This window comes from Cheilinus undulatus, linkage group 6 (genome assembly GCF_018320785.1).
Source record: "Cheilinus undulatus linkage group 6, ASM1832078v1, whole genome shotgun sequence".
Taxonomy (NCBI): Eukaryota; Metazoa; Chordata; class Actinopteri; order Labriformes; family Labridae; genus Cheilinus; species Cheilinus undulatus.
The window spans coordinates 45,619,018-45,637,987 of record NC_054870.1 but is presented as its reverse complement, the minus strand read 5'-3'; the positions used below and the strand labels follow the sequence as shown (position 1 = coordinate 45,637,987).

Sequence of the window (18,970 nt, the reverse complement as noted above, 5' to 3'; positions counted from 1 at the left end):
CTGGTTAAAAAAGTAGCATGAACTTTAGAGCCCAAAATGCTCCAAATGAGGTAACTCTTAGCCAGAACACTGGCACTAATGGTACTGATCCAGCACACATGGACTTACCGCCTCAATAAATCTCTACTGGGGGGGGGGGGTTCTCTGGGTCTTTCAGGGGCCCAGCCAGCTCTATGGGTGGGTTTGTTTGCAGCACACAGATTGTTGTGACGGGAGATGTTGGGTACATTCCCCCGTTAAGAGGTTTCTGCTTTAAAGAGGTCTTTGGTTAGTGACAGTATAAATTATGAATATTTTGCCTTTAAACTCCAATTTTCCATGGATCTATTAAGTTAATGCTCCGGTATTAGTTAATGTCACAATCTAAAAAGTGCCTTATTTTTAATCAAAATTATCTTTTGTGATGTCACTGAGAGAACACAATAAATCTATTCAGGATTCTCCCTTTAAGATGTCCCCATTTGTTCCAACAGTAATGACACTGGCCTCACCATCTGTCTGAGCTTTATTTACAACAATAGATATTGACATGGGCATCTATCAGTGACATGCAGACGTGCATTTGGTGGGGCAGATAAATGTGATATAGATCAGTTTGGTGGGGTGGGTCTCTGTCAATGATTCACTCAATTAGCATACTGCATAGCAGGTAGATTGCAAGGGGAACAATCAATACCCCCATTAATCCGTGAAAGAAAAGGTGTCTTTACCTCATAAAACACAGCCACATAAATACATGTGTCACATCATGTGTTATTGTTCTTTTATGTATCCAGGGCTGTTTCTTATTTTACAAGCTTTTTTTTCTTATAAATTTTCATTGCAGGGTTCAAGGGGAAGGATTGCTCTGTGGACATTGACCTTTGCTCATTCGGACTGTGCAGTGAAAACACATTAATATGCTATGAGACCAAGGATGGGCAGAATGTTTCTTGTACATGCAAACGTGGTAAGTATGACCTGTTATTTTTAATTCTAATGCAGCTCTAATACTGGTTAATAATTGACCTACTGCCAAGCCAAGCCCTCCTTGGTTTAATGCCTCTGCATAGCCTGCTAATTATGTTGTGTGTTTTTTAACCGGTAGCAAAAGCACATCAAATTTTGAGAATTCTCCAGGTCAATGTAGGGCTAATAATGAACCTAAACCAGATGTCATGATTACCCAAACAAGGTAAACAAAATATGAGTGATATCTTTCCCTCGTCAAAACCCTTTTGCCACATCCTATGTACATAAGATGTGTTTTTCTGTGTACAGGTGTATCTAGAAAAATATGATATTATGTAAAATAATGTTTTTCTTCTGATTTACTTCAAAAAGTTAAGCTTCCCATTTGCTGCCCAAAAGGCCAGTTAGCCAAGGTTTCCTGAGCCTAAGCCAGTTCAGTTCACACAACTGCAATCATGAGGAAGACCGCTGACTTGACAAATGTCCAGAGGACAGCCATTGTCACCCTTCACAAGGAGGGTAAGCCACAGAAGGTCACTGCTGAAAGGGAAGGCTGTTCTCAGAGTCTGTATCAAAGCAGATTTATAGAAGGTTGGCTGGAAGGGAAAAGTGTGGTAAGAAAAGGAGCACAACCCAAAGGGATGAGCTCAGCCTTCAGAGGATTGTCAAACAAAAATTCAAGAACCTAGGGAAGCTTCACAAGGAGTTGACTGAGGCTGGAGTCAGTGGATGAAGAGCCACAGAAAGGTCCAGGAAATGGACTACAAGTGTTGTGTTCTTAGTGCCAAGCCAATCCTGAACCACAGAAATTATCAACGTCTCACCTGGGCTAAGGAGAAAAAAAAAACGGACTGTTGTCCAGTGGTCTTCCAGATGAAAGTAAATTTAGAACTTTATTTGTAAATCAAGGTCCCAGATTTTGGCGGAAGATCAGAGAGACACAGGATCCAAGATGCTTGAAGGCCAGTGTTTTCAGTTTCCACAGTCAGTGGTGGTTTGGGGTAACATGTCATCTTCTGCTGTTGGTTCACTGGTCTTTATCAAGTCCAGAGTCAATGCTGCCAGCCATCTACAAGGAGATTTTAGAGCATTCATGCTTCCATCTGCTGAGTAGAGCTTTATGAAAATATGGATTTACTTTTCCAGCAGTACTTGGCACCTGTCAAAACTACCAGAAACTGCTTTTCCAAACCTCGATGTTACTGTGTTTGATTGGCCAGCCAACTGGTCTGACCTGAAACCCACAGAGAATCTCTGGGGAAATGTCAAGAGGAAGATGAGGGACACCATACTTAACTATACAGATGAGCTGAAGGCTACTATCAGAGCATTCTGGGCTTCATAACACCCCAGCAGTGCCACAGACTGATTGATGCCATGCACGTCACATAGATGCAGTAATTTGTGCAAAAGGAGCTCCAACCAATTACTGAATTAAATCGCAGGGAAAAATTAACTTTTTAATGATCATTTTTTTAGATGCACCTATATATCATTATATTTCTTGTTACGGCCCCTATAATTGACTTATTTTAACCAAGACTTTTACACAGAAGAGACTGGCAACATTTGAAAGGACACCAGTGCAGAGCTAAAGCTGAATGAAAATCCAAGCTTTATTAGAAATAATTTGATGATAGCACAACCAGTTAATAAATTATTGCAAAACACAAAAAGCAGCAGTAGGCGCTGGCTGTAAGGAACAAAAGGAAGGAGATAGGTAATATGCATCCATCTTGTCCACCAAATATGGTGACCCTTGGGTCCAAAAGACTGGGTGGTGACTGCCAAAAAGCAGAACTCAAAGCCCATCTGCAGAATTTCCTCAGTAAGATTAGAATAATTCAGATTTGGGATTTAAAATGAAATGTTTACATAGTGATTCAGTTATAATGTGAGTACATGTGAATGAAGCACTCAGTCATGGTGAAAGCATTTAGACAATCGCAGAGTGGTCCTACTGGTCTGATTAGTCACAGCAGAAGAATAAGATGTTCTTTTCTACCTGTTTGGGGTATTAATTCATCCACAATGTGGACAGGAGCAACAGCCAATATTGCGCTCTGGTTTTTGGGAAGTACAATTAATAACTATGCTTTTATTTCTCCTAAGTGAGGTCCAGTTAATCTTAGCTGATGTCCCACTGTGTATTTATATCTCTGTTATGTTTTTCAGTTTAGTTTTTTGTAAGCATGCCAGAGTCACCAACTCCGCCTGTGTTGTAAATAAACACCTCTATCCTTGCATGCCTCCTCCGCTCCCCTTGCTCTGGGATGGAGATTTAATCCTCCTCCTCTCTCCCGTCTGTGACACTTGATGTCTGTGTTTTCATTTTCTTTATTTCAAAATGAATATACTTCATGGGCTGTGAGGGATCATTTTCTGCTGTTCCAAATAAAACTGAAGGCTCGGTGTTAGAAACTCCTCATGCTGTTGATAAACACTGGGACAGGTCTGCAGGACCAGGACATGTGGTATTTTGGATCAGAATCTGTTGTTGTGGCTCATTTCTGCTATAATTCTGGTTATTTCTGCCCATGTAAACAGAGCTAATGACTAGATGGATTATTTGTATACAGTCTCTGCACAATACCCAGGCCTGTAAGAATCAAGAAGAAGCCAATTCTTACCACTTGTCTGTAAAATGAACTATTGGCTGTTGGTTTAATCAAGATACCAAAATGATGGCACAATCAGATCATTCCACTTCAGCAGCCTCCGTATTGATTGTTTTAGTCTTTGGATCAGCATTAGCCAATATCTAACATTATGTTAGTTAAACCTGAAACAGTTTAAATCTGTGTTTATGAAAGAGGAGTTGTAGATTTGTCCCCAGGCCAGTGCAAATACACCGCATTCCAAATTATTATGCAAGTGCTCCAAAGGTTCTCAGTAGGGTTGAGGTCAGGGGAGGATGGGGGCCACACCATGGGTTTCTCTCCTTTTATGCCTTTAGCAGCCAATGGCACAGTGGTATTCTTAGCAGCATGAGATGGTGCATTGTCATGCATAAAGAAAATTTTGCTACAGAAGGCACTGCTCTTCTTTTTGTACCATGGAAGAAAGTGGGCAGTCAGAAACTCTATATACTTTGCCGAGGTCATTTTCGCACCTTCAGGGACCCTAAAGGGGCCTACCAGCTCTATCCCCATGATTCCGTCCCAAAACATGACTCCACCCCCTCCTTGCTGACGTCACAGCCTTGTTGGGACATGGTGGCCATCCACCAACCATCCACTACTCCTCCATCTGGACTCATCCAGGGTTGCACGGCACTCATCAGTAAACAAGACTGTTTGAAAATGAGTCTTCATGTATTTCTGGGCCCACTGCAACCGTTTCTGTTTGTGAGCATTGGTTGGGGGTGGCTGAATAGCAGATTTATGCAGGAATGCAAGCCTCTGGAGGATCCTCCACCTTGAGGTTGGTTGGACTCCAGAGGCACCAGCAGCTTCAAATACTTGTTTGCTGCTTTGTGATAGAATTCTAGCAGCTGCTCTCTTAATCTGATGAATTTGTCTGGCAGAAACCTTCCTCAATATGCCTTTATCTACATGAATCTGTCTGTGCTCTGAATCAGCCACACATTTCTTCACAGTATGATGATCATGTTTAAGTTTTCCTGAAATATCTAATGTTTTCATACCTTGTCCAAGGCATTACACTATTTTACACTTTTCAGCAGCAGAGAGATCCTTTTTCTTTCTCATATCTAATGTTTTCATACCTTGTCCAAGGCATTACACTATTTTACACTTTTCAGCAGCAGAGAGATCCTTTTTCTTTCTCATATTGCTTGAAACCTGTGGCCTGCTTAATAATGTGAAACGTCCTTCTGAAGTAGTTTTCCTTTAATTGGGCTCACCTGGCAAACTAATTATCACAGGTGTTTGAGGTTGATTTCAGCGATCCAAAGAGCCCTGAGACACAATATCATCCACAAGTTTCATTGAAAAACAAATTAATTAATGTTTATGACACTAAAATCCAATTTGTATAATAATGTGGAACACAGTGTATGTCTACAAATTGACAAGGTTATTGCATTTTTTATTACAAAGATGAGGACAGTGTAAGATTCCCCCTCATGTTGGGCTTCGTGTGCCGCATGGTTCTCATGCAAAAGCACAAAAAAATACCAACATTTAAAGATTGCATTTCTATACCTTCTGAACTGCAAATCAAGCAGCTTCAATAGAGTTCATGACACAATACCAGAAATCTAAAATTAGCCTGGAGCAGCTTTAAAATCTGTGCAGCACTGAAAACCCTCTAACTACAGACCCATGGATAGAGGTTGCATGCATAATCTCGTGCTGCTGCTCATTTACACAGATTAACTTGACAGTTCCTGCAAAAACAGTGTTTTGTTTGCGTGTCAGTCACGTCCCTCTGATTCCCCTCCATGAGGATGACAGTGTTATCACAGCAGCAGTTGCCAGCAGTGACAGGGATAACACAGCTGTAAGTAGAAAAGGCTTGACCTGCTAGATACTGTGAGCTTTGCCAGGGGTAAGCAGGCTTCCTAGTTTTGCAAGGGAAGGATATATGTGCAGTAAATGACAGAGTGCCAGCGGTATAGTGTCGTGTGCACAGGCACAGGAAATCATGCAGCTTATTCCCGGGTATGGTTACGGTACTTGAAATAAAAACATTTTTCCTGCCAAGCCAATCATAATTCAGTCGACACAACTCCACACCAGCTCTGCTATCTCTTTCCAAATGAATGGCTATTACACAGAAGTTCATGTAACCCAATCAATAACCGTAACTCCATTACTCCTGTTGCACTTATGCTCTGCAGATGTCAGAGTGAAGGATTGTGAGTGATTTCCTATGTAAATGAAAGCAACCTGCGGCGAGCTGCTCTCCCAGATCACTTCTCAAGGGCAAACTGCGAGATGCTGTCTTGTCTCGGTGCTTCAGGTCAGCAGCCTTGGCATGCACATTATCTAATGCTTGCCAACCTAATATGTAGCAAAACTTGTTACTCACACTCTCTCTTAGCTTGACTGTATATCGCTTCCTGTCTCTTTGACCTAGTATTTAGTACTCACACTAAATCACATCAGTGAGCTGAGGCTGCTGCATGAACTCAAATGATGAGTAGTGCAAGTATCATCTTGCTTTTACATATTATGCAATGTTTTTTAAAAATCTGTATTCTTTTTTAAAATAAAGAGACTAATTCAAAATATGTGTCTGTACTTTAAAGCTCTATGCTACAATAATCATTGGAAGATTTTTAAGTATCAAGTATGATCCCTACACTTTACAAGAAAAGTGCTTTTTTCCAGTTTAAACGTTTCACCTGGCATGGACTCCATCTTTCACAAATTACTCAGTCCTGCAGACCTTCTAGCATCTAGCATTGTCTAGCCAGATGAAGGGAGAAAAGAGTATGAGTAGTCTTGTACTGAGCTAAAAAAGTTTGCTGAGCCCCTTTATCAGATAAAAAAAATCCTTGTTTGTCACAAACATGCTTGTAATTGAAATAATGATAACCTATCAGTCACCTAAACCTTGAGGGGTGAATGATGGTGTGATAATGTTGCGTTCCCCAATGAGCCTGTTCTACCAAACAGCTCTTTTCACATGTGAGCCTAGATAGCTAGCTCCTGTCTGAGTTCGCATTTTTCCTTCCACCATCCTTTGTCATTATTTAATACACATTTAAAAAGCCAAAGCCAAAAAGTGAAGAGCTGTTTGGGAGCTAAACAGCCAGCTCTACTGAGCTGAGCCAAATGATCTGGATCTCTTCAAAGAAACAGATTTCCATCACAATGGACGAGACTGGATGGACATCAGCTGAGGAAAGACGGGCAAGATCAAAGTTTTATCGTGTGACATCGCTCCTCCAGGCTTTAGCTGTGCTTCACAAAAGTAGGATGAATTTGTGACAGCAAAACAAATGTCTTGCTGGAAAATAAATCTTCTCCCAAGATGTTGTTCTCTTGCAGAGTGAATAAGATTGTCCTCCAAGATTTGCTGATATTTTGACACATTTACCTTCTAACATTACAAGCCTTTCACCGGGGGCTGTGAAGCATCCCCACAGCATGATGCTGCCACCACTGTGCTGCACAGTGAGGACAGTGTGTTTGTGGTGATGTACAGTGTGTGGTGTCTGCCAAACATAGCGTCTTGTTTGATGGTCAGAAAGCACCATTTTGGTCTCATCAGACCAGAGAACTTTCTTCCACTTGACTGTGGTGTCTTCCACATAGTCCAGATTTAATCTAAGATTTCTTCAACAGTGGCTTTCTCTTTGCTATTCTCCTATAAAGCTTTGACTGGTGAAGAACTTGGGCAACAGTTGTTGTAGACAGAGTCTTTCATCTCAGCTGCTGAAGGTTATAACTCCTTCAGAGTAGTCATATGTGTCTTGGTGGTCTCTTTCACTCGTCTCCTTCTTGCACAGTCACTCTGTTTGAGAGGACAGCCTGATCCAGGCAGATTCACATATGTGCCATATTCCTTTCATTTCTTGATGAAAGGTCACATATTATGCAAAATACACTTTTACAGGCTTTTCTAACAAAAATATGTGCCCCCGGCTTGTCCAAAATCAGAACCCAGCGCTTTTGCCATCTTTGGTAGAAGACTTAACATTTTATTATCAGCTCAAGAACTACACTCATAATGAAATAGAGAGGACTGATACTGGTAATTATGGGAGTTAAAGATGAGCAGCTCTTGATTCACTTCATCTCTTATGATAATAATAGTAATAGATATGCAGCTGATTTGATCATTGCAGCAGTTATAGACGAGTAGAACCACCGTAGGAGGTTGTAAAAATGGAACACATAAGAGTGAAGCTTCATCGTTGCATGGCTGTGGATGGGGGCACCAGGTGAGTACTGGGCAGTTTTATAGTGAGTCTGATTGTGACATCACAAGGAGAGCAGATTCTTAACTTAGTCTTGGGTCCACTTCTCTTCATCATTTACCTCCTTCTCCTGGGCACACTCCTCAGTCACCATGGGGTCCATTTCTACTGCTTCGCCGATGACACACAGGTCTATATCTCCTCCAAACCCACCGCTGCCATCCCTCCCACCTCCCTCATCATCTGCCTGGAAGACATCCGGAGCTGGATGAGCAGGAACTTCCTGAAGCTTAACGGCAATAAAACCGAGGCCCTGCTCATCGGCTCCAAATCCACCCTCACCAAATTCAAACACACCCCATCTCCGTCCATCATCACTGATGGATTCCCTATACCTTTCTCCCCCCAAGTCAAGAGCCTCGGCGTCATTTTGGACAGTACCCTCTCATTTGCACGTCATATCCAAAACATCACCTGTACTGCTTTCTTCCACCAGCAGCATCTCCAGACTCCGGCCATCACTATCCCAATCCAGCACCGAAATACTGGTTCATTCACTTGTCACATCCCGCCTTGACTACTGCAAGCCCTCCTCACCGGACTCCCCGCCAAACTCATCAACAGAGTGCAAATCATTCAGAACTCGGGCGCCCGGATCATTACCCGCACCAAATCCTCTGACCACATCACCCCTGTTCTCATTCAACTTCACTGGCTCCCTGTACAATACCGCATCCACTATAAAAACCTTCTCCTCACTTTTAAAACTCTCCACAACCTAGCCCCCACTTACCTCTGCGACCTCCTTCATGAATACACTCCCTCCCGCACCCTCCGCTCAACCTCTGCTGGACTACTAACCATCCCCATGTCACGCCTCAGTACCATGGGTGCCCGAGCCTTCAGCTGCTCAGCACCTAGACTCTGGAACTCCCTCCACCCACACATAAGACAGTCAGACTCCATCACTTCATACAAATCCCAACTAAAAAACCCACCTGTTCAAACTGGCATACTCCCTCTAACTGGACACTGTGCACTTCACTTGTCTTTTAGGTTGATGTTTTAATGTTGGCTTTTTATGCTTTTACTTTATGTAAGGTGACCTTGGGTGATTTGAAAGGCGCCTCCAAATAAAATGCATTATTATATTATTATTATTATTATTAAACATATTCTATATTTCCAAAAGTATTCACTCATCTGCCTTGACTTGCATATGAACCTAAGTGACATCCCATTCTTAATCCCTAGGGTTCAATATGACATCGGTCCACCCTTTGCAGCCATAACAGCTATAACTCTCCTGGGAAGGCTTTCCACAAGGTTTAGGAGTGTGTTTATGGGAATATTTGACCATTCTTCCAGAAGCGCATTTGTGAGGTCACACACTGATGTTGGACGAGAAGGCCTGGCTCTCAGTCTCCACTCTAATTCATCCCAAAGGTGTTCTATCTGGTTAAGGTCAGGACTCTGTGCAGGCCAGTCAAGTTCATCCACACCAAACTCTCTCATCCATGTCTTTATGGACCTTACTTTGTGCACTGGTGCACAGTCATGTTAGAAGAGGAAGGGGCCATCCCCAACTGTTCCCACAAATTTGGGAGCATGGAATTGTCCAAAATCTCTTGGTATGCTGAAGCATTCAGAGTTCCTTACTGTTCTCCTGGCAACCGCCAAACCCAGAGTCATCCATCAGATTGCTAGATGGAGAAGCGCAATTCATCGCTCCAGAGATCGCGTCTCCTCTGCTCTAGAGTCCAGTGGTGGCGTGCTTTACACCACAGCAACCGATGCTTTGCATTGCACTTGGTGATGTATGGCTTGGATGCAGCTGCTCGGCCATGGAAACCCATTCCATGAAGCTCTCTACGCACTGTTCTTGAGCTAATCTGGAGGCCACATGAAGTTTGGAGGTCTGTAGCGATTAACTCCGCAGAAAGTTGGCGACCTCTGCGCGCTATGCTCCTCAGCACCCACTGACCCCCGCGCCGTCATTTACGTGGCCTACCACTTCGTGGCTGAGTTGCTGTTGTTCCCAGTTGCTTCCACTTTATTATAATACCACTGACAGTTGACTGTGGAATATTTAGGAGCAAGGAACTCTTACGATAGGACTTGGAATTCACTGAGCTCCTGAGAGCGACCCATTCTTTCACAAATGTTTGTAGAAATAGTCTGCATGCCTAGGTGCTTGATTTTCTACACCTGTAGCCATGGAAGTGATTGGAACACCTGATTTCAATTATTTGGATGGGTGAGTGAATTCTTTTGGCAATATAGTGTATGGTCAGATTTCTTGTTTTAAGACTGACAAACAAAGCACTTGATAGGATGATATTACATTTTGAGGGTCAGTCGATACTCTGAACTACCAAATGGAGGTGCAAGGTGGGTTTTTAATGACATTTTTCAGTGAATTTGAAGAATCAAATGCAAAAACTACATATCTTTTAACTATGATATAACATAAATGAGGCACGGTTTGTTACGTTACCATGATTTCTGTGCAGCTCTAGCAAGTGCAGTGAAAGTATTGAAGCTCCAAAAGATTTTTCATCATCTTCACTTAGCAAGCCCAGTTTTTGTCTTACAGCAGTTTTTCACACTGCAGCAGTGGTTTTTTGTTCGCTGTTTGCTGTTTTGTACATCAGCCATTTTATTTTTGAAAGAAAAGTGCTTATTCTGACTTTCTTCTATTTTCATATTCCACACTTCCAACACTGAAGAGGATTTCTGGACCTGTATGCCCTGTCAGGTCCTTGGCTGACAATGTGAAACATTCCCAGATACCACAGATGCTCTTCGGTCAGGAGTGTGTGGTTAACACACCAGCAGCCTTTGTAGCAGCAGCAATAATGTGCCTTAAACAATGGCATGTTTCTTTTTACTGGCCTGTGTGTGTTCCTGTGTGCATATGTGGGTTGTGAGGGCATTTATATATGCACTGATGCATGTTATTTGTTTTATGTGACTCCCTTTGTGTATGGATTGACTTTGATTGTAAAAATCACTGCATTGGGCTTGTTTAATGTAATAAATCAGGAGGGCAATGACTGGCTCTTATTAAACATGATTAAATGATCCAGTGAGCTGAGTCTGCGTGTGCCCAGCAAGCTCTTTAGATCAATACAAGCTTTGAAAAGCAGCTTTTGTTTGTAAAAACAAAGTCATGCTGATCCTAATTGGCCGAGGAATGGATCCAAGCAGAAGAATCCCAATAACGTTGTCTTTTCTCTTTTTTCTTTTACATATGCTTCAGGGTTTGCAGGGTCATTTTGTGAAGTAAATCTCGATGAGTGCGAGTCAAAGCCATGCCAGAACGGCGGTGTTTGCGTGGATGGGATTGACCTGTACCAGTGCTTCTGCTTGGAGGGTAAGTTGCAATGCAATTAGAGGCCCAGTAGTAAAGATAGTACCATTATGTGGCTGATTCAGACCTCAGTTTGTTTCTGAGTGTACTGCCAAACAGTTTCAGCCCCGGAGTTGTAGTCCAAATGAAAAAAAAAAAAAAAAAAAACACTCAGAAACAATGCAACACAAAGACTTTCTCCCTTTAACTTTATTGTTAGTCTTATCTGTTCTTGTGCATTTAAAATTTGAGAGATTAGGAGAAATTGAACAACAAGAAAGGCAAACTCATAATCTAAGAAAAGATGTGCAGTCTCTCCCTGCTTTACTACATCTTCTTTTGCTGGTAGATTTTGAGCTGATTGGAACAGTAAAGGCCTTTGCACACTGAGCCTGTTTTTTTTGTACAAATTTTTCACACGTTAAAAAATAGAGTTGAGCTCTAGTGCTGGGAATTTCGTCTCTTTTCATTGATCCAGCTCATTTGGCTCTGCTGATTCTGATTCTAATACTGAGTTATGTCATATAACAGACCCTATTCCCTAGCTTTATTCAATCTTTGTCTAACATAATTTCATTGCCAACCTTTACATTTTCCTTGTTTCCATATCACTCTTTCACTGACAGGTACTTCATGGTTCATTTTAACCCGCATACACTTAACCCACTTTGCAAAACAGTTACACTATTCATTTGAAGCCTTGTCATTTTGGTTCTGGCTTTTTTGGACTTGTGGGACTGAAAGTGGTCAACAACAATTTGTATGACATGTTGGATGTGCATCGTAGCATCACATCCTGTTTTAACTGGTCACTGCAAAAGCAATGTCAGAATCCATCAGCGATAATTGTACTATGTTTACTTCTGGGAACAGGTGCAGATTCTCTCTGTCATTCCAGTGATGCAAGCAGATAGTTTTAAACAACTTCTTTGCAGTGTATCCATTGTAGACATAAGTGCATTTATTTTTAGCAAATCCTTTTCACCTACAGTACTAAAGAGGAAAACATTATAGGTTCTTTTCTTTCTGACTGCTGCATTTTATCCTGAACAGAAACAGTGACAGCTGCAGGTCATAAATGTATAAGGATTCAACAAAACATATTTTTTTCTGTCTTCTTTTGTTGTCCAAAACCTTGTCCTTTCACATACAGACAGCAGCAAGGTTAACTTACTGTGAACAGAATTCTAAATGAAAGAATGAGAACTCTATTACTGAAATGTCAACTGAAAGCAATATTTAGCCAAAACAGCCTTGAATTTTTCATGTATTTGCCGGTTTAGCACCCCATGTCCTGGCAGCAGGTGGAGGGAATGGGTCTGTCAGGCTAAAGTTATAAAAGCTGCAATCATTTCCAAGTCTCACAGTAAGATTTTATCTAACAAAATAATCTTCTTTTGAATGAATAGGCCTATTTTGGCATTTGTAGCCTTTTAAGACAAGATTTCCATCCCCCATTTCACATTCATCTGCTTGCAAATTCCAAAAAACAGCTATTGGGGACATGGCAAATTAAATCACAGAAAAAACATGGAAAAAAAAAGATGGCAAAGAGGCTATGATGTGCAGAAGCCCTAAATGGACTTACATTATAAGGAGTGTTCATCCCATTGTATGTTTTATTAACCTTTTATTTGTTTTAAAAATCAATCATGGCCAATGTAATTTGGCTTTTTTGACAAAACAATTTGTAAGGTAAAATAAGAGACAAAATAAATATTCACCCCTTCAAGCCAGTTATTAGTAGATGCACCTTTGGCTGCAATCACAGCACTGAGTCTATGTGGACAAAGTGTCTTTTCTAATTTGCCAAAAGCAACATTAGACCAAAGATCTTTCTTCCACTTTACCATGGACTATCCCACATGCCTTAGCGAACTTTGGGGGGTTTTCTCACAGATGAGGGAGGAATGGGAGTGGCAGTCAAGCTAATGTTTCCATGAGAAGTTATTTAAAGAAGCAGTGAACACTTTTAACATTTTTTTCAGCTGTACACTGAAATATCTGACTGAACTATAATAAAATACATCAATGCTGCTGTAATTTCTGACGTTTGTACCAAAATGATAAAAAAAATCTGCATTTTACAAATTTTAATTAGCTCAAACGGACATCTGCTTTGAAAAATCTCTTCTGAAAACACGGGGCTTATGTGATGTAGAAACCTACCTACATCACAAACTTTAGAAAAAGGTACAACATTACCGCCTCCAACCAACCTTACCATTCAGAGACCACTCCAGCTCCTGCACCTGCACGGCTTTGGCTCTGAGGCCCTGTCCACACGGAGACGAAAATGATATAATGCCGTTTCGTTTTGATGAAGTTTTCCATAAAGACGGGATCATTTCAGGAAATATCTGTGTAAGCACGGAACCACTGAAAACGTTGTAGTGCATATGCCAACCCTGTACGTGGCGCTATATTGCTGCCATGGAAATGCATTAAAAGAGAGAAGAAGATCACAGAAAACTGACACCGACTTTCTTGTAGTTGCCCTTCTGGTTGTTCTCCAGGTTGGATTTAAGCATATATAGAGTGTGCATTTTGCGGTGGTGGTAAAGGAGCATCAGATTTTGCTGTAAAAGCCATAATAAGCTCAGTAGCTTCTGCAGCACGAACACAAATCTGTAATCCGCCATGTTTGTTTTGATCGGACCTGCGCAGTCAACTGAAGAGAGCTACGCTATGTGTGACGTAATCGTTTCAAGAAAGATGTGTTTGGCCATCCACACAGAGACAAAACAGTAGTGGTTTACGGATTTATGCACTCGTTCTCAAAAAGTATCATTTAGGGTCACCCAAAACGGCGTTTCCATGTGGATGAAACACCGATACAACAAAAACTTTTGCGTATACTCCTGAATTTGTGTCCTTGTGGACAGGGCCTGAGAGCTCCAGCTTTAGTTACGCTGGTGCTGGAGCCAACAGCCCCAACAGGTAGTGCTCAGGACCACCATGGTCCATTACCACACTACAGCCTGCTTCAGGGGACTCTGGAGGGGAACAATCTTCCACCTCTAAAGATTGCTCTGAGGCAGCAGTACTGCGGGACTCTGTGTCACTTTCTGGCAAGGGGAGTCCCTGTCACTCCCACCTCATCTGGAAAACCCCATCCTTTTCCCCTCCCTCCTCTCAAACTGCTCACTTTCTGTGCATTTTTTGAATTACAGAAGTGGGCGGAGTTTACTTTGAGCTGGGGGTTCACTTACACTTTAAATAAAGATGTTATAATTTCCAAATTTTCTTCAAAAAAGAAGTAGTCTTCTTTTGAATAAAAAAAACCTTTTGTTTGGCATTTGTAGCCTTTCAACACAAGATTTCCAGCTTCCATTTCCCATTCATCTGCGTGCAACATCCAAAAACCAGCTATTTGGGACAGGATGAATCCCAGGAAAAAAACATCAGATTGCCTCATTTGAGAGGCAACTGTCCAAAAACCGATTCCTTGTATTGCAAAGCTTTGGTCAGAAGTGGACGTTAGAACTGACTTTGTTTTTGAAAAAACAGTACATGTCACCTTTTAGCTGTGGAGATGTGATAATCGCTCCATATCACCCAGCCCTAGATGAACATATCTGCTCTGAATTTCTCCACTCACATAAAACCATTCCATCAGAAATGGTCACTTGCATCATTAGAATAAGCAGGAATAAATCTCAGCCATTTCCCCAATCGTTTCTTGGTCCAGTTGACATCTTACCTGTGAGACATACCTCTGACAGAACCTTGATTGCGGGTGAAGGCTGTTATGCATTTTTAATGAAGTCGGGATAATTGTCAAATTTTATGACATGGAGAGAGATGGAAATTGGTTCCATGGTCAGTTTGAGAAATGATGAGAATTTGACCTGCACCGATGGTGCTGATAGCCGAGCATTAGTCATGGGCCTCCTGTAGCTGCGGTGTGTGACAGTGCTAATGATAGTCATTTTGTAGCGTGACCATGCAGTGGAATTTATTTATGGCTGGCTAAAATGTCAAAAAGTGGCAGCACTCACTTTTACCTCATGACTTTTATTTTCCAAATGTGTTGATATGACTTGCCATGCCAAAATGTTATGTAGGTCGCCTCACAGTAACACAAACCATGATTTATTTCCTGAAACAGACTGTGCTGCAGCCTGCTTTCTGTATTATGCACACGTTGACTTGTGATGAGCTTGCAGTGAAAAGTCGTGTAAAATTTCATGACAGCAATAAATGGCTTTGGGTGTGATTTGACTCTAATTAGTATCTTTTCAAGTCTAGTGTTTACTGACATCCACACACCATATCTGATGAGATTCTGCTTTCTCTCTTTACACCAGGCTTCGGGGGGCAGAACTGTGAAATCAACTATGATGAATGTGTCCACGGATACTGCGCCAATAACTCCACATGTATTGACCTGGTTGCAGGCTACGAGTGTATCTGTCCTTCAGGCTTTTCTGGTGAGTTATCTGTGTCATCATTTTCATAGTTTAGGCTTTAATGAATGTGGGCAGATTGATGACTCCTCAGCAGTGATAACAACCAAAGCCATTGTTAAGTACCAGAGCACATTTACATGTTTTAGATTGACTGCAGTTGATCGAGTACGAAGATATCTTTGTTTTCCCTCCTTTAGTCACCGAATATCAATCAATCATTCAGTCAATCATTGTTTTCTATGATACCAGCTGATAAATGGTGTCTTTACACAACAACAATGGTGTCAATTCACTACAAAAGAAGGTCAAAACTGTTACAGTAATAATAATAATAATAGTAACTTTATTTATATAGCACTTTTCAAAACTGTGTTAGAAAGTGCTTCACAGCATTAAAAGACAGAAATAGAGTAAGAAAACAGAATTACAGCACCAAGATATCAATAAAATTACCAGAAGATACAGGTCAGTAAAATAAGATTAAACTCAGACCCTAAATCAGATAAAATAAGTTATTCTTTGTTATATTGTTTATAAAGACCAAACATCAATCCACCATGTTTTTCGAGGATTTAAAGCACTGGTTCTCAACTGCTGGGTCGGAACCCAAAAGTGAGTCCTAGAGCTGTTTCCAGTGGGTTGCAAATGGTTGTCTGGAAAAAGGGAGGAGGAGAGACTCCACAGAGATCCTAAGAGGACATACAGTGCCTATAAAAAGTAGTCACCCCCTTGGATGTTTGACCCTTTTATTGATTTTCAAAATCAATCATAGCCAGTGAAATTTGGCTTTTTTGACAAAAAAAACAAAACAGACAAAACATATTTTGACAAAATATTGCCTATTAAAAATATGTACCATTAAAAAAAGTGACTGCATAAATATTCCCCTACTTCAAATCAGTATTTAATAGATGCACCTTTGTCTGCAATCACAGTAATGAGTCTGTGTGGATTACCCTCTACCTTTACAAGCCTTCCAGGCCTGGCTGCTGAGAAGCGTCCCCACAGCATAATGCTGCCACCACTCTTCTTCACAGTGGGAATGGTGTGTTTGTGGTGAAGTGCAGTGTTTTTGTCTTTGCAAAACATAGAGTCTTTTCTGATTGCCCAAAAGCAATATTTTGGTCTCATCAGACCAAAGAACTTTCCTCCATTGGCTATGGAGTCTCCCACATGCCTTTTGGCAAACTTTAGGGGAGATTTAATGAGTTTTCTTTAACAGTGGAGCCACCACACAGACATGTCCAGGAAAAGGGTTACAAGTGTTGTTTAAAAACAAGTGTGTTTTTAGCATGAGGCCAATCCTGAACTACAGATCAGGGGTGTCGCCTACAAAAAATGATGAAAATTAGTTAAACATGGCAAAAACAAAAAATTGTAAAAAAGGAGCGACACAGGTTAAAAGGCAAAGGCAAAAGGCAAGGCAAAAAGAAATAACAGAATGGGCGAAAAGTGGAAAATACGTGTAGAAAAGAATAATAAATGTGTGAAGGTGGCAAAGATGGATTAAAGTGGGGGGAAAGTGGCTAAAAATTGCAGAAATGGCCATAAAATGGCAAAATGGGTTAGGAGTATTGAAAAGGAATTGCAGAAAAAGGCAAACAAAGTGGCAAAACCAATTTTATTGTTATTTTAGTGGAAAATATGAGTAAGAAAAAGGTAAATAAACAGGTGGAGGTGGCAAAAAGGCATGGTGAAAATGGGCAAAAAATGGCTAAAAAGTTTTCAAAAACAGGACAAAGAGGCAAAGTGGGTTGAAAGTAGCAAGAAAAAGTTCCAGAAATGGGCAAACAGTGGAAATTATGAGTGAAGAAGTTTAATAAACGAGGGAAGGTGGCAAAAAGACAAGGCAAAAATGTGCAAAAAATGGCAAAAAAAATTTCAAAAGAGGCCAACATGGGTTAAAAGTGGCAAAAAAAATTGCAAAAATGGGTGAAAAGTGGCAAAAGGAACTTACAGGCACGGGAGAAAAGTGGTAAATATGAGTAAGGAAAAGGAAAATAAAAGGTGAAGATGGCAAAAAGGCATGGTGAAAATGGGCAAAAAGTTTTAAGTTTTAAAAAACAGGAAAAGAAACAAAATTGGTTAAAAGCAGCAAAAAATGGCATCAATTGGCCAAAATGGGTTGAAAGTTGCAACAAGACGTTCTAGAAATAGGTTAAAAGTGACAAAAATAAGTTAAGAAGAAGTTAAGAAAAGGCATGGCCAAAATGGGCAACAAGTGGCAAAAAAGTTCTCAAAAAGAGGCCAAAATGGGTTGAAAGTGGCAAAAAGAAGTTACAGACATGGGGGAAAAGTGGAAAATATGAGTAAGAAAAAGGTAAATAAACAGGTGAAGGTGGCAAAAGGGCATGGCAAGAAATTGGCAAAAAGTGTATTAAGTTTTCAAAAACGGGAAAAAAAGGCAAAATGGGTTAAAAGGGACAAGAATAAGTTACAGAAATGGGCAAAAAGTAAAAAAAAATGAGTCAAAATGTTTAATACATAGGTGAAGTTGGCAAAATGGCATGGTAAAAATGGGCCAAAAATGGCAAAAAAAAAATTTTAAAGAGAAGCCAAAATGGGTTAAAAGTGTTAAAAAGGAATCACAGAAATGGGCAAAAAGTGGCATAAATCTGGCAGAGAAAACAATTTTAATTGTTTATTTATTTGTTTATATATGCAAAAATTAGTGAAATAAGGCAACCATGGGTTAAATGTGGTGAAAAAAATGTCAAGATTAAAACAAAAAGGTCTTGAAATATTCCACTTTGTGTGAGATGAATCTAGAACATATGGAAGTTTAACTTTTAGAATTGAGTCACAGGAAAATTCAACTTTTTCATGTTATTGACCTCCCAAGATGCACCTGTATGTCATATATCATATATGTGTATCTGTAGAATTTAAAAGTGTACCCTCAAACATGAATCAGCCTCTATTTGGTGTTCTTTACAATATTTACAACATTTTGTATAAGCTAAGATGAGTTTTGAAATATCGGCATATAGGATAACAGCAAAAATCCAATTTTGTGCAACCATTTACATTCTCTGTTACATTTCAGGTAAGAATTGTTCCACGCCCATCACTGAATGTGCATCAAACATCGACTTCTGCAAGAATGGAGGAACCTGCTCCCAAAACCCAGCAGGCAAAATGCTCTGTATTTGCCCTCCAGGTATTTAAAACACACATTTATACGGTGTATAGTTCTGAATTTGTAAAGCCAAAACAAAACCCTGCTTTGGTTTGCTGGGTAATAATTCCGACATTTATTCCATCTACTGATGTAGTCATGCTGTCGTGTGCCCTGTAGGTTTCATATAAAGCACTCTAATCATTGTAGGTTGTGTGTTATGTACTGCTTTTGTTTTTTCTGCATTAATCCAGCCTTTAATGCATGTTAACACATAATAGGGTTTTTGATTACCGTGTTATTAC

At 40.5% G+C, this 18,970-nt stretch overlaps 1 protein-coding gene across 1 annotated transcript in view; it reads left to right on the top strand.

Annotated features, from left to right (window-relative positions):
• eys (eyes shut homolog) overlaps positions 1 to 18,970 on the top strand; it is a 425,152-nt gene that overhangs the window by 114,365 nt on the left and 291,817 nt on the right. Inside the window, exons 13-16 of the mRNA XM_041789003.1 lie at positions 827 to 949; positions 11,046 to 11,159; positions 15,446 to 15,568; positions 18,594 to 18,707. Coding sequence (XP_041644937.1) covers positions 827 to 949; positions 11,046 to 11,159; positions 15,446 to 15,568; positions 18,594 to 18,707 — 474 coding nt within the window. The remainder of the gene's footprint in view (positions 1 to 826; positions 950 to 11,045; positions 11,160 to 15,445; positions 15,569 to 18,593; positions 18,708 to 18,970) is intronic.